This window comes from Agelaius phoeniceus, chromosome 1 (assembly GCF_051311805.1).
Source record: "Agelaius phoeniceus isolate bAgePho1 chromosome 1, bAgePho1.hap1, whole genome shotgun sequence".
Classification (NCBI taxonomy): Eukaryota; Metazoa; Chordata; class Aves; order Passeriformes; family Icteridae; genus Agelaius; species Agelaius phoeniceus.
Window position 1 is genome coordinate 100,992,444 of NC_135265.1, and position 25,315 is coordinate 101,017,758.

At 37.9% G+C, this 25,315-nt stretch overlaps 1 protein-coding gene across 2 annotated transcripts in view; it reads left to right on the forward strand.

Moving 5' to 3' along the window:
• The window catches only part of PTPN2 (protein tyrosine phosphatase non-receptor type 2), a 30,238-nt gene extending 7,990 nt beyond the window's left edge, over positions 1–22,248 (forward strand). The window contains exons 3-10 of one of the 2 annotated variants that reach the window (XM_054650084.2): positions 2,366–2,466; positions 3,099–3,197; positions 4,360–4,497; positions 11,228–11,437; positions 12,859–13,017; positions 15,468–15,658; positions 17,241–17,342; positions 21,886–22,248. In XM_054650084.2, coding sequence (XP_054506059.2) covers positions 2,366–2,466; positions 3,099–3,197; positions 4,360–4,497; positions 11,228–11,437; positions 12,859–13,017; positions 15,468–15,658; positions 17,241–17,342; positions 21,886–21,907 — 1,022 coding nt within the window. In that variant the 3' untranslated portion in view covers positions 21,908–22,248. Of the gene's footprint in view, positions 1–2,365; positions 2,467–3,098; positions 3,198–4,359; positions 4,498–11,227; positions 11,438–12,858; positions 13,018–15,467; positions 15,659–17,240; positions 21,218–21,885 lie in introns of those variants that run through there. The other variant, XM_054649997.2, reaches the window with a different exon arrangement.
• The last annotated feature ends 3,067 nt before the right edge of the window (positions 22,249–25,315 follow it).

Here is a 25,315-nt window from a genome sequence, read left to right on the forward strand (position 1 = left end):
TTAGTTATTAAAGGGACTTAAAAAAACCCAACTTGCAGAACTTTATTTGTCATGTTTACAAAGCAAAATTTGTAAGAAGGGAAAAAATGAATCTGAGAATGTAAGGATTAAAGTAGGAAGCCTCCTTGGGGGCTGCAGTTATTTGTCCCTGGCAGCAGTACAGCAGCTGCCGCTGGGTGATTAAACTGTTAACTGTGCTTGCTTGCGTCACCTTTCCGAGAACACTGGTACCGGTATGTGTGATTTACTATAACAAGATCTTAAGTTTTTCCTGTTGGCAAATGACATGTAATATTTACAGAGGTCTTGGTTTCTTTCCAGTAGAAACATTTCAGATAAAGTGATACATGAAAGGAAAAAGTAATGCTTTCCTATCCTGGCAAAATAATACAAAGAGATATATTTTACTTTAAAATGCACATGTGTCTTAATTTTGCTGTGTCTTGGCTTTGATAATTTTTTTTTCTTCACACAGGGGTATCATAATTCTTTTAAGACTCCTGAAAGTTAAGATGGCCTTGCCTTACAGCTGGAATGCTAGTGAAAACAGACTAACCCAGTATATTTCTCAAGCTTTTAGATCAAAAATAAATTTTCAGCATTTTTCTGTTCTCTGCACGTTTGTATGTGACTGCATATAAAAGCCAGGAGCTAAGGGAGGTGGGGCAACAACCCCAAATTTGAGTGCTTCAGCAGCAGCAAAACAGTTCTGCTTTACTGTTGACTTCTTTACTCAAATCCAACAAGATCATCTTTGGTGGTTGCCAGTAGCAGAGGGAGAATGTAAAGGCAGATCAAGACCTAGTAAATGTACTTTTCCCAGGTTTCCAAACACATGGAAAGTATTCATATTAAATCATACAAGCACTCTGTAGAACAAGAATCTATCTAATTCTTTAACTGTTTTTTGATTGCCATCAGCTTTTTGCCTATCCAGGTTTATATAAGCCTGGTGCTGCGCAGGCTGGCTGTGAGTTCATCTATTGCAGTTGTGCTGAATTTCATACTTGGTAGTTGTTAATGTCTTAGTGTGTTTCCCAAAGTGTTTGTCTAAAGGAAGTGAGCCTTTTGGTGCAAGGATGGGTGGGCTGGCATTTTAACAGCAGTCTGGTCCCTAATTGAGTTTTGTGGGTCAGGCTATGTGAATTCAGTTTTAAAAACTGATATTGCATCATAATTCACTCTGTTGTCAGTTTCCTTATGGAATCTCTTCCATCTCTCCCTGAGATATGTTGAATATTCTTAAAGTAATTTTAGTTTGCTATTTTTTATTTACTCTTCTTATTCTGCTAGATGTTAAGCTTCAGGAGGTTTACAGTCAGTTGAATCTCATTTTCTGGCATGTAGCTGTGTACAAATTTTAAACTGAAATTACTGTTTATTTAATACAGTGACCGATAAATGGCTGAAGGATTACTTACTGCCAACAACTCTGATTACCTAAATATCTTCTAGAGGTTCTTAAACCTCCTAGAGGTTCATAAATCACATACTAAAAGGTTCTAGAAACAACCACAATGACTTTTTATTATGCAGTTTTGTAGTTTGACAGTACGATAATAAAAGTTTCTCATTTTAATGGTAGAATTTTAAACAGAGTTCTTTGCTTGTCTCTGCCATAAAAAGGGGAATCGTCAGTCTTGCTTGTGTAATTTTGAGATGAAACCATGTTGTTAGATTAGGCTTCATTTAATTGGATGATTTGTTGACTATTTTTGGTTTTGCATGTGGCTTTTTAGTATTTTTGTGTTGTATAATATTAGACAATAGCTTACAGGGAAAATGAAATTAATCAAATTCAAGCCTGACTTGAATGACTGCAAGTAGATTTTCCTGGGTTTTTTTTTTAGCTGTGTGAGCTTAGCTTTATGATTCTAGACCAACCTTTGAAACTTCAGTTCACCAAAAGTCTCAGAATTTAGGAAATAATGATAATGAACTTAGGAAACAGTGCTGTGGAGTGATCTGGTGTGATAGGACAGTGTTGCCTGGTGTGAGTTGTGGTGCCATTGTATTAAGGAAATGTAACTGTTGAGGGATGACTGTGAGGACCTTTAGGCTTGTGCGGGAGTGTTAATTTGTTTGCTTGGGTTTTTTAAAAGAAAAATAGGTATTCCAGTTTTCTGAGCAGCTATTCTATTAATAGCTGCCTGAAATTACTCTGATGAAATGCCAGTGGGAGAATGGGACTGTTATCAAAGTTATGTGAGAAATTAGTTTTTCTTATTTGTAGTTTGCTGTTTGGGTCATACAGCAAAATTTAGTTCTAGTTGCTTGTAGACTAGACCTAAACCTAAACTTTCCTGTTAGAGAGTATTCATCAAGATGGATGCATCATTAATTCTTAATTTTCTTTGAATTTTAGATGATCACAGTCGTGTAAAACTCCAGAACACCGAGAATGATTATATCAATGCCAGCCTAGTGGTCATAGAAGAAGCCCAGAGATATTATATTTTAACACAGGTAAGCAGTACAATTACTGGGTTATTACAGGGATTGAGAATCTAGGGAGGGGGATTTGTACAGTTGTAATTCATATTTGGATTGTTTAATCTCTCTGTGAATTAAAAGTATCTCATTGTTACATGAAGTACAATATCTGTGTGATATAGTTGCTAACAGATTATTTTATGTTATAAGAAAAGCTAAAGGGGATATTGAAGTATGAGTAATTTACTGCATATGAAGTTTCTCAAATACTTCTTACACTTTTCTTCAGTTCTTTTGTAAATATGTTGCAACAATACTTTGACCCTTTAAGCCATCTTGTACGTTCTGAGTGTGCCTGCAGTAGCTTTTCTTTTAACAGCACAGTAGTAGCGATGCTTAAACCAAAATAACCATTCCCTGAGTTCTTACTGTTTTGTTGTTTGGTTTTGTTTGGTATTTTTTTCCTTAAAAAGCCCCCAGCCTTTTTAAGTTCTGGAATGATCTGTGGCTACTTTCTTGCCTGCTGTTTCTATAATTCTATTAATAATTTGTTTAAACTTAAGGGGAAGAGTCTTTCCTGTTTCCCACAGTGAACTATTAACTGTGCTCAAACACTGCTTTGCCTATACATTCTCATGCCTATTTTTGTATTTTTTACTCACCAGGGTCCACTACCTAACACATGTTGTCATTTTTGGCTAATGGTATGGCAACAACAAACCAAAGCAGTTGTCATGTTGAACAGAATTGTTGAAAAAGAATCGGTAAGTGACATTGGGCATAAAGTTGTAAAATAAGCCACACAGTTTTAATACAGTTGAGCAATGTTTGGTTGTTACATTAGAAGAACTAATAAATATCCTCACTTGTGTGCAGTATAATGTGTATTTAATATGACAGTGAAGTGTGGGAGCTAAGACCTGCAATTCACTTTGGTGAAAATAGCATCTAACAAACGTACATCCAGAAAGGTGAAAATAGCATTCTTAGAAAGGATGTACAAATAGAACTGGTGAGGAGTAGAGGCAGTGCAAGATGTTCTCAGGACAAAATGGAAGGTGGGAAAAAAAGTATCTTTAGATTGATTCTTCTAAATGTAATGGAGTACCACATCTGTTATATAGAGGTGTTAGCTGTGACAATGAAGGCAGACTGCTGCCCAAGAGCTGTTGAATTGATCTATTAAGTTAGTTATTTTTGATTCTTTAGAACCATTGACATATGTGCAGAATACACAAATCTTCTGTTATGATGTAGTTTTTCTGCTATGGTGCCTAAAACCATTGCAGATTTTTGTTATAAATGCACGTCATTTGAGATTAATGTTTTTTATTCAATGCAGATTTGTGAAAAAAATTTGACTGGTCTGTTAAAAAGTCACCAATTTTCTTGTGCAAAAAATTTCCTACAGAAAGTTTGAGTGCAGAGCAAGAGGAATACAAGACAAGGAATAGTTTTGCATTGGTTTGTTAGTTCATTCTTTTGTTTAACTAGAACCTTCCAGTATTCAGCAAGCCTGGGTAGAACTAGGTGTGATAGATGAATTCTGTAAATGTGCAGGTGTACAAGTCAGAAACTAAGGGGAGAAATGCTGAAATAGCTGAGCAGAGATCTCAGTTCCCTGTGGAGAACTGGAGGGGGGAGGGGGAAGGCTTAAGATGTATTTCAAAGCTTGTTAGCCGTGTGATGGAAGAAAGCATAAACACATAAAACTGGAATGCATAATGGCCACTGAAACAGTTGTAGTAACTTAGCTGTAAACATTGTGGACTTCAGGAATTCCTCAAAGTGGGAGCAGGTACTTGAGTCTTCTGTATTGAACAATGTGGACTCAGAATTTGCACGTGCAAAGCCTAAGATACTAGGATATTTAACAAGATTTTTCTTTTTTTCTTTTCCCTTCTTTTTCTTAAAAAAATCCATTAGGTGAAGTGTGCACAATACTGGCCAACAAAAAAAGACGACGTTATGACATTCAATGAAACAGGATTCCGTGTGAGACTGGTGTCTGAAGATGTCAAATCCTATTACACAGTGCATCTACTGCAATTAGAAAATATCAACGTAAGCTTTGCTCAGTCTGTACAGCTCCTATTTGTGGGCTTAAGTGTGTCATGAGAACAACTTAGCATGATGTCACTTCAGGTTTGAGTGAGCTGTTACACTGGAAATTTTAATGCACTTTGCTTCTGAGAATGTTGAAGATGTTTGTGTGGAAATAAGCAGGTGATTTAGACCTCAGTCTATACATTAGGAGAGATAACATCTTTGGCATTTGTGTACTTGTATTTTCCATTTGGCAGAACCTTAACATGCTGAATTCTAAATGATGGTAGTGGTGATTCTAAGAGGAGCTGTAAGAATTAACTTGAGGGAGGAACACAAGAGTGGAAAATTCTGATTTCCTTTGAATATCAGATACCTGACTGAGTAATTACTGATTTTGTACTGGAACTTGAGTTTTCTGTGTAATTTAGTCCAGCTGTCTTAAGTTTTTTGGGGGAGGAGTGATTACCACCTCTAGGTAGGTAACTTCATCTTCTCTTGCTCCACCTCCCCTTTTGCTCCACAGGACCAGCCATCCTTTTCTCTTAAAAAATTAAGCACGTTGACAATTTAACCAAGTTAAGCTCAAAATAATTGTTTCTGGCCTGAGCTTGGGTTGGAATTGCTTCTGTTTCAGATTGGAAGACAGGATTGAAGAGCTCATCTGTTTGTTCCAGCTATGTCTTGTAAGATATTCTCTCTTCCTATAAATCTTGCCTTATTTTAATTGAAAGTGCTAGTATGGCAAGTTTTCAAGGTCGTCTTTGTCAGAGAACTTGGGAAAAGAAAGCTTGAAGGTGTTCTGCATGTTGTTTTATACAACTATTGATATATTTGTTCCCAGATATTTGAATTTATAGTAACTATTGATGGTATTCTGAGATAATATTCATTAATTCATAACCTCCCTCATGACATCAATATGATAAAACTTGGCATGTTATTGCTTGGTCTTCTCCATTTTAGAAGAACTTTATGAGATACTGTCCTGCTGACCTGAAGAATTTCTCTTTAGTAGTTTGTTTATTGACAGCAAAGGCAAAAGAAAGATGAGTAATGCTGGCTAGCTAGTGCCTGAAAAAGAACAATTCTGCCTTTTGGAAAGCTGAGGCAAGTTTTCCTCACTACCAAAAGGGCTTCTTTGTGAAATTGTTTGGCTGATGTTGGCCCTTACTTTTAAACTTCCTATTTTCAAAGGATGCAATTTTCTTTACATGTTTATGTTTGAACATAACATTAACTGGAAAATGCAGAAATGCCTCAGGGAACAGCACAGTGTGTACTTTAGTAGACTTTTGGGTTGGTACTATTGAGCACTTAAATTTCTGGGTTTGTTTTGGACCAGCAGTGCAGGCCTGTCAGCACTGTACAGAGTTTCTTGTGTGTCATTGTCCTGGTTTAAGATGGCAAACCCAGGACAGTCATATAAATCAGTTTCACAAATACCAATCTTTCTGTAATGAATTTTTATTTTATATCTCTAGCACTCTGGTAAGGCTCCATGAATATTAACTCCAACACATAATTTTTGTAGGAGAAGCAGAACATACTTGGTTACTCAAGCAAAAAAAGCTGCATAGTTTCTAGTCTAAAACTGTCAATGTTATATGCAGCCTTTTGTAAGAATTTGATAATTATACCATAAAACTTGTGGGAACTGGCTATTCACAGTAACTTGAAATGTGAGCTTAACTGTGTTTATGTAAGTTATTCTGCAGGGGCCTTTGGTGGGGGCAGAGTGTAAGACATTTAGCCACTCAGTGCCTGGAATATAGGATGACTCATGAACAAAATATACTCCGAATGCCCAGAATACTTAAAATTTACTATTTCCTTGAAAACAGAGAGAACCAAGGTTGTCTTTATAATGCAAGCATTCTGAGCTCAATTAAGTTTGTCTTACTGCAGCAAATCTCTTTAAGAGATAAACAAAATATGGGTATATGAAGAGTAAAGTGTTTATGTTGTTACCAGTGAAACAACCTCTGAGTAGTTGGTTGGTTGGTTTTAAAGATTACTTAGAAATACAAGTGGGATTTGGGGCTGTTCTTTCTCAGGATTGTATCCAGGTATTTGTTGGTTTGATTTTTTTCTTTTACATCTGTTCTAGGAAAATTTTGTTCTTGGGGCTAGCACAGAGAAAATGGAGAGAAAATAGTGTTTATTGGTATCTTTCCAAATGTTTTGAAAAGATGCCTAATGTTCTTTGTTTTGCTGGTGATCATTTTTGAATTTGCTTATTTTTTTGCCTGACCCAATCTGCATTTTAGAATCTGCTTTTCCACCATGGTTCATTTTGTATCTTCCATGGATTTGGTGGTGTCAGTTGTCAGCTTTTCTGAAAGTTGAGTGCTGCTTTCTACTGGAATAGTTCAGGTATCAGAACTGTCCCTTAATAGAGACTTACTGTGAAGGCTTCCACCAACCAGTGCCACTTGGAAAATAAAGGAGAAGGAAGATACTGTGCTCATGTTAAAATTTTATAATAATTTATGAGTGAAGCTGTTGAATGGCTGTGGTTTGAAGCAAAGTCTCCCAGCTTATTGGAGAAGTGATAGTGAGGTGGAGAAGTGATAATGAGAGCCTATTAAATCTATAAAATAACCTTTGCAAAATGCTGCAGGAGAATTGTTAGATACTGACATCTAACTTGGGAAAGACTCCACCTTGTGTTGAATATGTATTTTTATATTATTCTTTATTGTTGCTTTTAGCTTTTTTATTCCTTAATGTCACAACTTTCTGTATTGGTCTTTAGAGAAAGAAAACTTTGTTTTCAGTAATTTCAGGTACAGAGGAATTCAGACAAACTATGCAAGGGCAAATGAACATCAGATCTTCAGGGAGGACAGGGATTGCTCTGATAAGGAAATGGAGCAGTAGAATTTGAAATTGCAGAAGGAAACTTTCTGAATGTATCTCAGCCTGCGTTTCTGGAAGTAAGAATACAGTAGTGGAAGGAGAGGTTTGCAAAGAAAATACTTGTTGGCAGAGAAAGGACTAGGACAAATGAGCTAAATTTGATGTGACACTGGTGCTGTGATACTTTAGAGCAAGGACCATTAATAAATCTCTAGTGGAATCTTGAGTCTTCCACAAATAGCAAATATTTGGAAAAACCCATTAGTAAAATGGATTCTCAACTTAGTACCAAGCTTCTGTGTGGCTGTGACTGTCGGATTAAGGTAATGCAAGGCTGCTTAGCAGCCCTCACTAGCTGATCCTGTGGATGAACCACAATGTTTCTGATAATTATTTGGCCCCCTTATCCTCAAGGCCATTTTTATTTAAATTTTGGAAAACATTTTGGCCATCATGATTGAGGAGGCTCTGGTAGAAATTGATTTATGATTTTAAATTTCAATTTGTAGAATAATGCAATTATAGGATGCCTTCTCATTTTTATGTGATCAAATTAGTTGTTAATGACTTTAAGGCATGTTCATTAAATATGGAACCAATGTAAGGTTATAGGTTATAAAAGCCATAATCAAAGTGCTACTGAAATAGTCAAATATATCTCCATATTTTGACTATTTCAGTAGCACTTTGATTATGGCTTTTATAACCAGCGTGTGGAACTTGACAGACCAGCATTGTTTCGTTATCCCCTGTATAACTTGACCCTGAAGGCACCAACTTAACCTTTGAGCATTTTGGTAGTGTTTTATTCATGTTCAAACTCTCATGTGACTGAAAGACCTGAAGTAACTCTGAAGATTTTTGCTCCTTTTTGTTTTAAGTGATTGGATAGTCACTGTAAAAAGGTTATGGCAAGGCTTGTTTTGCTGGAAGTTAATCTAATGGGATATTCCTGTTCTGTTCAAGTCCTCATGTGGCTCTCTGTAACTTGGAGCTTGTCCTTTGATTATACTGTTGATGTTTCCAGCAGTCAGTGCAGAGCTGTGCAGTATGGTGTCTGCTTTACAAGTTCATCAGGTTCAGCTATCTTGTATCTTGGTTATTTATGGAAAGCTTATCCCAGTAGTTCGTAAAACTTCCACAGTTTGAGTAATTTAAAACCAAAATAGTTGTTTTAGTGTTGTTCCATGATGATTCAAGGATATTTTTTTTTTGGTAGCTAGTTTTAGGGAATAAATCTTGGAAAATTGCGTTGTGGTTACCATAGAACTAGCTGGTTTTCAGTTACCATGCAGAGATATATAATATTTCTATGTTACGTCCCTTGTATATTACATATAAAATTTTATAGCGCTGCCTGAGTCTTGGAAGTCCAGGGGTTTTTATTTGACAAGATTAGCTAGTTTCCTGGTAACACTTCAGATTAAATTAGTTGTTATTTAAATTTGACTTTTTGTCCATCAAGAGTTGTGAATCAAAAAGCCAGACCTCTTCTCGTAACAGTCCCACGTCACTTCATGGAAGTGCTGCATGGCTCAGTGACTGGGAGTTGTTTAAGAAAGGGTGGTACAGATCCTCACAAAGGCAGTGTTTCAGCTGTACAGCTTGGCTGCCAAACACCACTTGAAAGAGCTATTCTGTTTAAGAGAGCAGTGTGGGAGGTTTGAAATACTCAAATGGGATTTGGCTGTAGGATTAGAGACTGAGAATTCAAAGATGACCAGCTGCTTCCAGTGCCTCGCAATGGGACTCTTGTAGAGAGATGAAGAGACTAGGTATTTCTAGAATGAGATGAAGGGATGGAAAATCATGGGATGGATAAAGCCTTCATACAAGAAAGGAAGGAAAAATGTAGTTCTGTGGGTTAGAGCAGAGTGACATGTACAACAGCACTGTTTCATCTCTTTTAGAAGTAACTATTTCAGATTAGTATATAACTAGGGTGACACTTAGCCATACTTTGTTCTTTTTCTTTAGGAGGAAGATGCCAGTGCTTGTTATGGATGGGATCAGGGTAAAAAAACCCACACAAAAGAATCCCCCCCAACCAAACAAAAGCCCACACAAACAAACCCCACAGGTCACCTTTTTTGAGGTGACAGAAAAGGCATTTTTACCTTCTTGAGGTGTAAGGAATGCTTTCATCTGGAATGCTCTTTCAGAATGTTGAAGTAGGGAGTATCAATTGCTACCTTCAGAGACCATCTAGATTCACAAGAAACAACTTCAGCCTTTACTTAACATGTGCGTTTAGCTCACCTCTCTAGTATTTTCCTTAGTTTTGTTTCTAAAGTGATGAATTGTTTTTCTTAGAAATGGAGGAAATTGCTTAAGTGTTACTTACAGATTTCTTATGAAAAATGTTCCTCCTTCATAATTTTTAAACAAACAGGTCATTCAGTTCATTTGTGAGTTAACTTGCTACTTGAAAAACTAGGTACAGAAGAGCAGTAGGAGAGCAAATGCAAACTCTTTAATGCTTTGCTCCAGACAAGGGGACGTCCCAGTATATTTATACAATTTTGGGCCTGATATTCCTTTTTTCCTCTATGAAAACTTAACGTAAACTTGTTTTCCCAATATTGTAGATCACACTTTGTTGTCCTTGTTGAGCACCTAGCCAAAAGACAAAATATTTCTGGAAGATAGCTGTGCATCTGAGAGTGACTGGACTCATGTTAATATCCACTGTTTTCTGTGAAAGTATTGGCAGTCTTGCAGTATTGGGCATTGAAGGCAAAAGACAAGTTGAGAGATTTATTTTTGTTACTGCGGAAACCACGAAATGGATTCTTTTAGTTTCACAAAGGAATTTCATAAGTTGTCTGTCATAAGAAGTAGAAACAGAGTGAGCAGATGAAGAACAGTAGAATTTATTTTATTTCATGGCTATATTTCACTCTTGCTGAAGAAGAATAGCTTTTCTGGAATACATTGATTTTTTTAAATCCTTTTGTGTTCAAACTTTGCCAAGGTTTATGTAGGTGTCAGTCTATGTGAAAAATTAAATAACTGAAATAATAAATTATAGGTGAATCAATTAAAAATTAAATAACTGAATTAATACATTTAAAAAAGTAACTGAACATTTATAAAATTCCTGAGCTAAAATCAGAATCACGATGGCAAGGAGCAACATTTAACAGCAGGTCTGGAGTGAGTTCCATAAAAATGTGATCCAAATTTCATATACATACTCTCTTGCTGTCATTTCAGTACTTGCAGTTAGTTGGTTGCATTAGGAGAGGAACTCTAACAGAGTGGTTCCAAAGCAGCTGTATGATTTTGGAATCCCCTTTTTTTACTTAAAAAAGATAGAAGATGTCCAGCAGAAGTCTTGCTAGACATCCTAGACATCCATTATGCTGTATGGGTTTTATAGCCTTTTCCAGGAAGGAACGCTTCCTGCTGCTCTCAGTAATGTGGTTAGTATAAAGGAGATGTAATACCTCTTGGCACTACAACTTGCTTGAAGCAAAGTGCAGAGTGTGTACAATGCTGACATGGGTTATTTCAGTCATGTTAATTCTAGCTGTCTCGTAACTGCTGTCAGACATTGAACTGCATTATTGGTAGACAAAGAAAGACATTTGGGAGTAAATAGTAAAGCAAACCAAACATAATCTTGGAAGTTTGAGAAGAAGAAGAAGAAAAAAAAAAAACACATGTGGTAATAATTGCAAAGGAGAAAATTACCAACTCAGATAAAACTGCTTCAGTGTGCACTGTTGGTTGTCATCCAGTTTGAAGCAAGTTACTGGGTTGTTTTTCTTAATGGGAGGTTTAAAATAGACAAGAGCTGTTGATTGAGCTTGGGGGAATGGGCACTAACTGAGCCAAAGAGGAATCCTTTCTACTTCTAGTGTTTATTTGTTTTCACTTCTAGAGTGGTGAGTCCAGGATGATCTCTCATTTTCATTATACTACATGGCCAGACTTTGGAGTTCCTGAATCCCCAGCTTCATTCCTGAACTTCCTGTTTAAAGTCAGAGAATCTGGTTCACTGAGTCCCGAGCATGGACCTGCAGTAGTTCACTGCAGTGCGGGAATAGGACGTTCCGGCACATTTTCATTAGTAGATACTTGTCTTGTTCTGGTAAGTGTTTGCATTTTCTCTGTCACCCCTTCCCTTATCCTGACACCCTGCCAACCTTCCCAATATGGGCTTTCTGGTCAGAAGGCTATAAAAACATTGAAGTTAATGACATTCCAGTGGAAACTTAAATTAAGACATCATGCTTTTTTTTTTTTTTTCTTCACATATTTTGATGGCAAAACCACAGCTCTTGAAATGCATTTACAAATTCCTCTTGAAGTACCCCAGGACAATTATATATTCTCAAAGCTTCCTGGAAAATAAATTGTAAACATTCTTTTCCTTTTACGTAAGATGTGCTTAGAAAAGGTTGAGGATTGGTTGTTCTTTTTCCATATGAAAAAAGCTTGTGAATATATATTGAGATGATTGAATCTGTAAATCTTTTTCTCCAGGGCCTTTTTAAAGCATGCAGAAAATTGTTATTGTTATCTGAACTAGGATGAGAACTCAGTCATGCTCCTAGTTCTCCTGCAGTGTGTAATGGAGGGTGATGCAGAATTTCCCCTGCTGTGCAGCCCTCTGGGTAGTGGGGCTTGGCAGCCAGTTTCAGTGCCACATGGATGCATAGATTGTTTGCTTATAGTGAACTGCATCATCTATGATTGCTCATGACATGAGTGAACCATGAATGTTAAATAATATTTTAAATAAATCAAAAATTTTATTGGACTTGAAAGTCCAGGCACAGAGTTTTCTCTTTGTGCTTGGTAGTAGTGAAAAAGGCAGGTTTAACTGAAATAGAATTTCAATTGAAATTGAATAGAATTTTAACTGAAATAGAATTTCAATTGAATTACAAGAGACACATTTTCTGGTTTGATTAGATCCTCTCAACTTACTTTTTTGTTCTTGTTTGGTTTTTTTTTACTTTTATTTTTCTTTGCTTTTATGCATTTTGAAAAGCATAGGGGTATGAGGCGTATGTTTTGATGGAAGTGTACTTCAGAAACACCCTGTGAATGTAATGTGGGGACAAGCATGTTCATTGCTTGGATTTGGGGTTCTGCTTTACAAAAGGAAACTTCTGCCATAATCAGTCAATCTGAATTGCTGTTCTATTCAGAAGCAGTAGGAAATATTACTTTACAGCTCTGATTCTTATAGTCATATTTCAAAGTCCAAATACAAGCCTGAATAAAATTAAGCATATCTATATGTCCTAATTATAAGACTTAATGTTCGGGTACAGTTTATTTGTTTAATACACTATCCTTGATTTGTTCATAGTAGGTTTTCATTAGATGGTTTGCATTTTTCCTTCAAAAATAAATTAGAAATCATTTGAGATGTTAATCTTCATTATAACTAGTAGAAGCATAATATGGACAAATTGGATTTTAGATTGAATTTTATGATTAAGTTTTACTTGTAATTATTTTTATATACCATTGACACTTTCAATGTAACTTGCTTTACAGATGGAGAAAAAAGACCCATTTTCTGTAGATATTAAGAAGGTATTACTGGATATGAGAAAATATCGAATGGGACTTATTCAGACTCCTGATCAACTAAGGTTTTCATATATGGCTGTAATAGAAGGAGCAAAATTTATAATGGGGGATTCAACTATACAGGTAAATGTTTATCTCCATGTATTTGAACAGCAGATTGCAACAGTAGTTAAAAATAAGCTCCAGATGATTTTAAAACATGTAATTTTGTGAGATCTAAATGATTATCCTTTTTCAGTAGATGCCTAGGAGGTATCAAAGGGTATCTGTTCAGTTCAGTGACTTCTATCAAACTAAACTCTTGACCCTGTGTATACGTCCCCTTTTAGATAAAATATGAAAATAATTTGTCTGTCCAAATGTTTAAAGGAAAAAATTGTTCAATTGATATTTTCAATACTAAAAAGGGAAGGTAATGCCCAGTGTCACTTTGAAGATAGCAAGGATCTGTTTTAGAATTTCTTTGCTGTTTTCCTAGCAGATAAGTTGCCTGATGCTACAGATAATATTTATTGGTAAAGTTGCCTTTACCAATAAATAGCCTTTAAAATTTGTGTTGCAGTTAATATAATCTAGCCAAGTATAATGATTTTGGGTGCAAAGAGATTACCAAATCTCACTGTTTTATCAGTGCAGCTTGCAGACATAACAGCTTACAGCTTTAAATGGCTAGCCTGGGTGGGAGGGAGAAATGGGAGGAGAGGCTTTGAAACACATTTAGTTTTGCTTTCGTATGCTAGGGCTCTTTTATTTTGTTGATTTCTTGAAATCATGAATAGAGCAGATAAGCTAAAACACATTTCCTTTCTTTGTGGTATTGGTAGTGGTCTGATTCTTCCCTTTAACAAATGTTTCTTGATTTGCTGTGTAAATAAAGAAATAATTTTACACTACTGCTAATCAACACCTAGATAGTGTGCTGCTGGTCTGGTACCTGTGCCATATGTCTAGAAGACTTCATGATTCATTCTAATGCTAACAGCAGTTTAGTCTCTTCATTTTGTGGAAGCTGTTTCTGGTGGTATGAGGTATTGTGTGTCTAGTAATATTTTTCTGCTTGGCTTTTTCTGAAAGCCATGCTCCAAAGTGAGCAGCTCTGGTTCCAATACTTACCCATCTAGATCACAGGATTTCTTACTTCTGGATACAAGGGAGCATTGTCAACTCAGAATACTGCTTGTCATGTTCAAGTGTGTTATTTATTCATAGTAAGAGAATGCCTAGGAAGGTATACTTCTCATTTGTTCTCTTTTTCTTGTTATGATTGTTCAGATGATCTTCCTTAAATCAGTGTTTCCTGTAGTGCAAGGCATTTGTCCTGATGCTTCTCTCTTTAGGCCTTGGCATTATGTGCAGAAAATCAATTGGCAGCACTCAAAAAAGCACATTTCTCTTTCAAGGTCAGCTAGGTCATTTTTATTCCATAAGGAATGGTTGACTCTTCAGAGTGTGAGAGCTGTTCACTTCTCTCTGCTAGTGATGGAGAGGGCCTGAAGTTATTGAATGCCTCTCTTATTTAACATTAGCCAAATGTTCATCTCTGATGTCTCCTTGGACTTTGGAAGGCAGTAAACTGTGCAAACACAACTTTAGATTTTAATGGAGGAGTCAGTTCATTGTTAAAAATCATTTTGCCAGCAGTCCATTTATAAGTAGCTGATTTTTTATATCACTTTGAGTTAGATATTTAGTTTAGGCCAGCAGTCTTGAAATCATTCCATGGACAGGAGTCTATTGCTTGATTTAAGAAGATTCAATTTTCAGTTCATCTACTTTATCATAGACTTCTAAAAGTAACTGATTTTTTTTCCCCCAAGGTATTCTATGTCTCTGTAGGCACTGGCTGATTTGTGTGAGAAAAGTAATTGTTTTTTAGGGCTGATTCTTTTTCTTCCTGTGCACTTTCTAGGCTTCTTTTCTGCATGAAATTTTGTTGTAGCAATTAGTTCTTCAGACCATTTATCATTAGGACAGAGATCTAGCAAAACAGGTTTATGTCCAATTTCTTTTTTTATTCCATCTTATTTCAGATTACTTCTCTAAACAAGATGAATAACTGTTTTATGATGCTGCAGATCTCTGGGCTAATGGGCCACTAAGTGAAATAGTAGGCCATGACTCTGGCATAGATAACTCTAAGTTAAATTTTCCCAGTTCTCTCTTTTTAGGCAGTTCTTGTATACAAGGTCCTGCTGTATTTTGAAGCCATAAAAGGTAAGAGCACAGCACAGGCCTGTAGCAAGTAGAGGGACATGGGAAGTGCAGGACAGTGCAGGATTTTATAGGACACAATGCTTCCTAATTGTGGAGCTGCTGTGGACAGTACAAACCCTGAAGGTAGAGGCCTCATGCCTTTGCAGTGGCACCATCCTGGAAAAATAGAAAAAAGGATCATTGATGGTTGTTGGAGAAGACACATCTTGACCTAACTTAATTTCTTCATCTAGCAAATTTTTTTCTTGATCTGGTAGTTCCTTTCATCTACTTCTGTGACTGTTCTTTTGGAAGACATCTTGGCAAGGGGGCCCTTTAATATTAGGGGAATGTTTGAAATGTGTTCTGCTTGTTTTCAGGAACGGTGGAAGGAGCTCTCTAAGGAGGACCAAGCGCCAAGTTCCGAGCAGTCTCCTCCACGCCCAACCAAAATAACCACAGAGAAGTACAATGGGAACAGCATAGGCCTGGAGAACAATGATCAGATGGAGAAAATAAACACTGACCTGTCCACTAAGGTTCAAGATACCGTAGATGGGAACATTGAAAAGTAGGCAAGATAATGGAACTTTAAAAGGCAGATACACCCTCTCAAAAGGCTGAATTATTAGGCTGCTTTACTTATTGTAAAAACATTCAAGATCTTTCTGCAGTAGCAAGGGAAAACAGGTGGTATTTGACTCTCTTATTTAATGATTTTAAAAATACCACCTCAATGATTCCTTGTGACTTGGTTTTATTATTCAGAAGTCAAGAGAAGAAAAGTTAGTGTCTCTAACTGAAGCAGCTCGACCTCACACTTTGAAAGCATTTTCTTAACAGATTATCAGTGAACTCCACTGTGAAGTGTGAATAAGGTCCTAAAATTGTCCAGTATTTCATACTGACTTTTAAATGCAATGCTGACCTGTGTTTCAAAAATTACATGGTTCCTCAGAAACACAAAGGTTTTATCACATACCACTTTCTGTGTCATGGTTGAAATTGTACCTCTGGAGCCATGAATTACCCTCTGTTCATGTTAAATCTGCCTGCTGTGAGTAGGTTCCTGTGGTTTAGCCGTGTCAGGTGAATTTGCCTTTCCCTCAGGAGTGTTGATGCCTCAGCTGGGAGGCACGGTGTCACTTGGGCCTTCCCACATGTGGGTTGCCAGATGTTGATCCATAGCCAGAGATCCAGAAACTGGGCCAGGACTGTGCCAAGCTGAGCCATGTGGTGCACAGAAGGAGGCAGGGTGTGTCCCAAAGGGCTGCAGCCTGAGATGAGACACAGCAGTTCAGTGTAGATAGGCTGGAATTGCAAAATAACAGTTAATGCTGTTATAATAACAGCTAATATAACAGCTGTTATAAAAACACGGCTACAGAATTGCAGTCATTCTCTCTCCAAACACTTCATGAGTGTTTGGAGAGAGAATGACAGCAATTCTGTAGTGGTTTGAAGGAGCCCCTCACAAGAAGGAAGAAGGAGCGAGGTTATGGGGTTGTGTGTTAGAAGTCAATCGAAGTTGGTTTTTGTGTCAGAGTTATGCTGTTTAGAGATTTCAAGGGCGCTTTGGAGACATAAATTACAAGGTTGTCCTGCTAGTGTAACACACAGAACTCGGTTTATGGTGTGTCCTGTATCAGGATCTGGTTTGCATCCTGAGATGAGTACCCTTAATCCTGCATGCAGCTGTGAGTAGGGGTTGGAGTCAGTGTATCATTGAGGCTGCTGTGAACTCTGCAGTGGAGGCACCCTTGTAAATACTGGGACACTTGCCGTGGTACCTGGCACTGCATATAAAGGCAGCCTCCACACAAAACATCTCAGCCACCAAATGGGGCCCAGACAGGGGTGAAAGACTCAGCTCAGATAACTTAACTAATTCTGTTCTCTGTCAAACTCATAGATGAAGTACCGTGTACATCTTTACATCTGTCATTTACTTATTTGTGGGGCTTTGCTATCTGAAACTCTCTACAAGGTGGTTAAAACACAATAAAAGATTGCTTGGTTTGGATTTTTTATACTGCTGCTGTATGCTGCTGCTGGGTTAACTCTTGGGCGTGTTGGAAAGAGGTTTGTTTTAATATTATAATAGCCTTTTTTCCTGTTCTTCAGTGTAAGAGTCACCTTTTTTTCTTTTTAAGTTCTGTCCGAAAACGACTGCGGGAGGACAGAAGAGCGCAAACAGCACAGAAGCTGCAGCAGATGAAGCAGAAGCTAAATGAGACTGAAAGAAAAAGAAAAAGGTGGTTATACTGGAAACCTATTCTCACTAAGATTGGGTTTGGTACACTGTTTTTAGTTGGTGCTTATTTTTGCTGGAAACTGTATTTTCAAAAACATTCCTTGTAAGTGAACAGTAAGTGTGACTGCTCCAACAGCTGATTTTGCTGGAAGGTAATGAGTAGGGGTGTGACTTTAAGCATAAATTCCTTATTCCTGGAATGGGTAGAGACTGTTACATACAATAGAGAAGTGATGTAAACTTGATCTCATGTTGACATCTCAGGACTTTCCACTGCAGGTACTTAGAAAAATGAACCGCTGCCCCCCACAGAATTGATGGTTTTTGTTTAATATGAGCAGGTACAAACTTGCTGCAACTGTTTATACACTTTTTAAAATGGTGTTCTACCAGATCTTGAACAAATGCTGAACCATGGAGGTTTAGCTACTGAAGGCTGTCTGGATTTAAATTTACATGCCTGACATAAGCAATAAACAGTGTTGTATCATTTACATTATTAATGCAAAGAAGTTATCCTTAAATATGTGTAATGTGTAATGTACTAGTGACATGAACATAAGCATTTTATATTCTTACGACCTAGGATAAATATATTTTATAATTGCATATTTAATCTTTTTGTAGTTCACTGTACTTTTAAAAGCTCAGTTTGTACAAATTTCTGACCAAAAGAATTTCATTTTGAAACTAAATGTAATTATAATTTGTGCATGAAAAGAATAGTGCAACCATTCCCCACATTTGACTCTCCAGTTTGAAATGAGCAGCTAGGGGTCTGATGAAGCACTTGCCAATTTCTACTCTGTTAATTTGCATTCCTTATTTATTTTTTGTAGTTTTCATTATTTAAGACTTGGAATTTTTTTTAAGGCTTTTGAGAACATAGCCCCGACTGAAAGTCGTACTGTTGATTAATGTATTCAGACTTTAGCTACTGTTTGAAGGCCAACATTGTTCAAGTTCTGACATTCCATTCAATGTAAAACATGATGTTTTGTGTGTCTATAGATTTTTATTGCTAGAACGAATAAAATTAATTCACCAGTAATAGTTGTAGGAAACACATCAAAGGAAACGGTAGATGAACTTCCAAGGGTGGCTCTAATAGAAAAGAATTGTTGGTAGTGTTCTGCCATACCCAGTGTTTTCAGCTGTATGAGCCACTTTAGTAGCTTCACAAAGTCTAGAACTGCTTTTCAGGTTCCCCAGCACTGTATTAGACACGCTAGTAAAACACTTTTAGGACTAATATTTTGGGAGTATGTGTGCTAAAGCCCCTTTAAGATTATTGAGCACTCCCTTTCCATTACTTGAGTAGTAACACTTCCTAAATAGTAATTCAACACAAACCACTTTCTGCCCTTTAAATTAACTTTGAATACAGAGATGGTATATGGCTGAATGTAGCTTGTTGTTCAAGCTAGGATCTAGTAATTTGTAGGATTGGATTGTACTTTGAAACGGGAATTTTATTTATTCAAGCATTGCCTTGTTGGGTAACTTCAGAGAAGTTATGTTTTCTCCTTCCGTTTTCTGAGCTTGGTTGTTTTCTGTTGGGTCCTGGGGGTTTTCTTCCACTCCCCTCCCCCATTTTGTAAAGCACTTCTTGGATTTACTGTTGAAAAACACTCAAAAGAGCTGGATGATTATTTGCTCCTTATTCAAAGGAATTGACTTCAAAGCTTTCCAGTACGTCCAGGCTTGGTAGTCACATAAGAGCCATGGGGCCCAATTCCTCTGACATTTACTACACCAAGCTAAGTACAGTTTACTCTTTAAAATTCTCATTTCACAATAGCTAATACTATTCTGGACCACACTGTTTGTATAGTAAACAAATGCTGAAGGGTCCAGATGAGGAAAACAAATACAGTTTTGTGGAGCACTGGATTTGGGAAGTTGTGCGTCAGTAGAACGAGACAATTTGTTCCATGGCATTGCTGACCAACTGTGCAGCTCCAATAGCAGAATGACTGCTGGAACAGCTAACTGCTGGGACATAGCACAGGCAGGCAGCTCATGTATTTTAAGACATTTCACAATTTTTACAACCACGGTAACTTTTAGCCAGCAAGAAGACTGTCAAAAGATTTTTTTTTTCCTTTAAATTGAGGATAGGTTTTTCAGTATCAGCTGTAACTGATAGTAGGTGTAAATGTATGTGCCTTATAAAGATATTTTGGTTATGGAAAAATACATGGAATGTAATTTAAGTGCTTTTGTAACAGAAATATTCCAGATTTTATTCTAGATACTTAAAAGCAGCTAAGGAAAAAATGCAGGCAAAACTTGGACTGATACCACACTGTTATTTATTGCCCTTCTTTTGGCATGAGGAGGATTTCCTCGGCTACCAGTATCCTACAGGCACTGAGCTCTAACTGCAGCTTGTCAAGTTGTCACTTGATTTTTTTTTTTTTTCCTAATTCCATCTTCTAAATTCTGGCTTTTCAGTTTTCTTGATCCTGAGTAAGCATTCCTCAGTTCAGGGTGGGGCAGGGCAGGGGGCAGCCAATTCAGATCACCTCATACTCTGTTACCTTCTTGATGCAATAAAGCAGGACTTGCACATTCAGCAGTTGTTCTGTAAAAGTTGGGTTCTGTGATTGCAAGTACCTTGGGAGTCTTAAATGTTAATAATTTAAGGAGGATGAACCAGTACAAGCCTTGGACAAAACTTTTGAACAGTGAATTGTTCATGGTAGTCTGAGAATAGTAAGAAAAATCAAATGATTGGTTTCTTTTTACATTCCAGGAAATAATTTGGATAAAAATCTTCTTTCTGGTCCATCACTAATCCTTAAAACCCAAAATCTGGAGGATTGTTTTCCTTGATGCACACTAAGCCCTTGTGATACTTTGTTATTCTGGAGGATTTAAATTTGCAGCATTTTTGCACAGCTTGGATGTTAAATAGGAACAAATTTGGGCCAAAATGAAGAACTGTCAATCCCGGTCATCTCTATCATAGGAAGTGCTTAAAGGGTGAAATTGAAGGACATGCCTTCTGACCTCTCTTCTCTCCCTATCCCTGAGTTCTGGCAAACTGCTGCCTGGTCCCATGCTACTTCTAAAATGTCATTGGGCTCGATTCAAAATTGGTTTTGGTTTGGTTGGTGTTGGTTTTCCTCCTCTTCTCTGGAAATGCATCAGTCAAAATATTTGATGCATAGTGGGCATCTCTGATTAAACATTTGGCTCTCAGATAAACACTTGTGTACAAATCACGCACGTTTTTATAAAGAAATACCGAGCAAACATTTGGACCTCCACTGCAAGGGGTTTGCAAGATTGGAATTAATCCTCTAGGTTTCCTGTTTGTGTTCTTGGTGCAGGGACAGTCCACTTAGTGACGGTACATCTGTATTTTCTTTGAAATGTATTAAGTAAAATAATTTAATTCAGTGTGAAATAGCAATTTGGAAAAAAAAACCTCTGGATTTGTTATGGAAGTGAGATGTTGCCAGTGAAATGTGGCTTATTCTGTTAAACCTCGAGTAATATGGTTTACTGACATCAGTTTATGTCCCCCTGAAAAGGGAAGAGGCGTAAATGTGTATGCATGTATGTGTGACTGGATCATGCAGGCGATGAAAAAGCCTGGTTAGCTTTATGTTTAATGAATGTAAACCAAATTATTTAGTTGTTTGGCATTATAGTAAAACCTGAGACACTTGAGGACTGCACGAGAAACTAAATTAACAATGACAAAAGAGGAAGTCTTCTGCAGGGCCAAGTGGCTTAAGCTAGAGGACGGTATTTGCAAAGGTGGTGTGACACACAGTAGTCTTCCTGGGCCTTTTTGTTTGCCCCCAAAGTTTTAAGTCAGTCTTTCATTTTTATGTACAAAAAATAAACGTGTTCAAAATTGCATCTCTGTCTGAGTCTTTATTTAATTGGAAGGATAAATACTTGGAAGCCCTCTTTCAATGTATCATACCTGGTGGAGGAAAGCTGCTTTATGAATCAGTGTAGTACTTGCAGAACTCAAATGCATTTTACTTGTAGTAGCTCGGGGGTGTGGTGCTGTGAAAAGTCTCTTTCTGTAGACTATCGGAGTAGAGCCTTCCCTTGCCTAAAAACAAAATGTCCAGTGCTGGGTGTCTTTCTCACTACAGGAAATCTGTGCCTAGAAACAGTTACTTTCGAGCTGCTGTAGCAGGATTGGCCTCCAAAGCTGTGGGAGGTGATGTGTTTTGAGATGCAACCTGCCATAGTCCCTCTGAGGCCCAAGGAGACTTCTGCAGTGCTTGTGGGTTACATGTGTGAGGAAGTGGTTTGCTGGACTGAGACCTGTACTTGAAGCTCTCCAGCAAGGATGTGCCTTACCCTGTAACATGGAAATACCTTCTGAAAAGCAACGGCTTTCCAAGAGTACTTGCTCAGAGGCAGTAGTTGCTCCAGGGAACACATGAGAAGCAGTTTGTGTTGACAGTGAGCTGCAAACCTGCTGTCAGTTCTTAGCTCTTTTTTTTTCTTGTTGTTTTTTATCCCCGTACTCTGTACTGAATCGGTGACTTTCTTTTGGTTGTATGTCGCAGGCCGAGACTGACTGACACCTAAGCCTTCGAGACTTGGGAATATTCTGCAGCTATAAACTGCAAATTATTGACATGCAAAGCAAGACATGACCCCCCCTCTTCGGGAACAAAAAGTGAGGTCTGTTAAGTACCAAGAGGACCTCAGTTATCTGTTTACAGCGTAAACTGCACCGAGGGGATGAAGACCACCAGCAGCGTGTGCTACTTTGCAAAACGAAATAATTTGCCATCTTGTGTTTTTATAATGCCTGTATTAATGTAGAAAGATGTAAAAGAATTAAATTAGGAAGTATTTTGTTTTGTACTGCCATTCTTATTGTATTTTTATACTTTTTGGCAGCATTAAATATTTTTTTAAATTGATGATGTGCTGTTGTGTGCGCGTTACGTTAGGGAGAACCTGTTAAGAGTGTGTGTTGTGGAAAAAGAAGGGGTTTGCCTTAAGGTTTCCTGATACCTGTCTTAACTGGAAAATGGCAAAATTATTAGAGTGTGCTTTTTGCAAGTATTTTCATTAATGCTAAGTATTGTAGTTTGATTTAGGAGGAACTCTTGTACATTTCTTTTGTAATACACCACTGAGAATATTATTTTAATAATCTGACCAGTTGGTTTGGTAATTCTTTTTATGTTTGCTATAAAATATGCACAAAATATTCAGAGTAACTTTGTGATGGGAAAATGTTCTGTTGGTGATTGCTTTAAAGGGAAAAAAGAGGTTGAACTTGACCTTTCTTGACCCAGAGTCCTGTGTAGTTAATGGGAGCTGAGGAACAAAAATGAAGTGCACAAAAGTCAATGGTGTCTGTAATTAAACAGGTTTTGGATTGTGCCACTGCCATGTGTTCTATGTACGGTATTTTCCTCACATCTCCCGCTTCTGTCAGCCTTCTCCTTGATACAGTCAGGATGGATTGAAAATGGGTAAGCCAGAGTGCTGCTTAAAGGAGCAGCGAGGTCAGCAGGGTTTCCAGCCCTGTGCCTTCTGTAACAGAGCTGATACCAGTTCTGCACTTGTTCTCTGATGGTTTTGGATAAACCTTAACTCACAAAACTATATATTTACTATGACTGTCTAAACAGGCATGTGGTGGGGTTTTACATGGTAGCAGCCTGAAATCTTATCAGAACTTGGTCTTGAGGGCCATTCATGAAAGCAGTGATATTCAGAGTTGTGTTCAACTTGAAGGGGAAGCAGAAGCAGGGGAGTACTTAATGCCATTACTTGAGCTAAAGACACACTTGACACCATCCTGAAATAGTCTAAATTTCCAATCTGGTTTGTCCAATTTTTTTTTTTTTCTGTGATTACCATTGTTCTGAGCCTATGCTGGAGGAGAAAACAACATTGTGACTTGATTCAGTTTTCATTTTCAAGTTGGTGCAGCTGTGAAACCAGGAGTGTTTATAGCAAGAGATTAAGCTCTGCCAAAACCACTGCAACAAACCCTGCTATTGTTGATTACAGGAACAGGGCCTGTTATACCACTTGGGACATCTTTGGATAAGGCTTTCAGCTGTTCATGCCTTTTACCTTTAGCTAGGGTTTAGGTTTTCATTCTTTTCCCCCTCTTGGGAGTTGTGAGGAAGCATACAGTGCATGACTACTGGCAGTGTGCAAGTGCTGCCTTATTCTACCTGCTGCTATCACATGCTTGTTTATCTTGTGGGGCATAAACAGCTGAATATCCCAATAAAGATGCTGATTGCCCTTAGTTTTTAAATGGTTTTCAACTACTGAGATGCTGGAATAAAGTTGATGTCAGCCAACTTGATGAATCAGCAAAGGAGATCAAGATAGAGTAGTTCCAAAACTTTTGTTGTGTTTAGTTGAATGCTGTCTTGTGACAGGAGAAGTTTTGCCTTCTGACCTCTATACTTGTTTGGTTATTTCTACACAGGCCCCAATTCTTGACAACTGTTGAGAAAGTGTATTTAAAAAGGTGAAGGAAGGGGAGAGAAAGGACCAAGTGAGTGTGTAATTGTAGCCTTTAAAGAAATGGCATTAAAATGATCAGACTTGTGAAAGGCATTTCTTTCCAAATGAAGAAGCTGTGATTTAATGACTGCCACTTCTTTTCTCCATGCTCGAGGGCAGTGTTGCAGAGGTGTTTTTATTTTTGCTGGTGATCTGAACAGCAGGGCAAAGGCACAGCCTTAGTCCTGCAGGAAGGTTTTGGTGCATGCAGGGCTGTGCTGGCCTTGGAGAAGCTGCATCCTTGTTCCTCCCACAAGGTTCTGAGTGCCCTCTACCTTCTTCACAGGGAACAGGAAAGCCCTAAGGATTTGCTCTTTCAGAAAGTACTCCCAGTGTTCTCCTTTTCCCTTCTCGAGGTTTTGCTGGCCATGCCTCTTGAGGAGGTACTGAACATCTTTGGCTCACTTATGAAAAATACTGTGAAGCAAATAATACCCCTTTCATTGCTTGTGTCTGCTCCTTCAGTCCCTCTAGACTTCACTTGCTCTCCTGCTCTATATACACCTCATAGTCACTTGGCTCAGTTTGAATATAGGTATTTTTCCAACTAGCTTTAGGCTTATCAGACTTGCCTTGTGCTACACATGGCCTTTTGTCTACATTCTTTGACTACATCTGCATTTTGACTCACCAAATTTGACTTACCAGTCTGGATACCTGTGGGAGCTCCTAAAAACAGATTTTGGTTAATTCTCACTTTTCAACTCTAGAACTGACCATCTTGCATCCATGATTTAAAGTTGTTTTTAAATCAGCTGATGTGACCAAGCACTTCCAAAAGGTCAAAATTGAACACATAGCTAAATACTATAGTGCAACAGGTACCATGACAAACATGGAACACTGAACTGGCCATCAAACAGCTGCTCTCTCAGACTAAGCCTGTGAAATACAGAGATACCAGACTGCCTGATATCAGACAAGGTTTCCTGATTCCTTTAAATTTCAGGGCACTGTATTAATGTTCAGTCTAAGAAGGCTCATTGACCTAGAAAGCTTTAGTTTCAGCATCTTAGCAGCTTCTGGAAATTGAATGGAAGCCTGGAAAGGAGAAGGCTTAGGGGTAACCTAATTGTGGCCTCCCAGTTCCCAGAAGGACCCTACAAGAGAGCTGGAGAGGGACTTTTTAGAAGGGTATAGTGAAAGGATAAAGGGAAATGGCTTCAAACTAAGAGTAGGTTTAGGTTGGGTATTAGGAAGAAATTTTTTACTTTCAGGGTGGTGAGGCACAGGCTTAAGTTGCCCAGAAAAGTTGTAGATGCCTCATCCTTGGAAGTGTTTAAGACCAGGTTGGCTGGGGCTGTGAGCAGCCTGGTCTGGTGGAGGGTGTCCCTGCCTTCTGCCTCCAGGGATTGGAACTAGAGGATCTTCAGGATCCCTTCCAACCCACACTGTTTACGACTCTATATAGACAGAAAAGACAGAGCAGGCTGTTACACTGCTTGCAGTCTC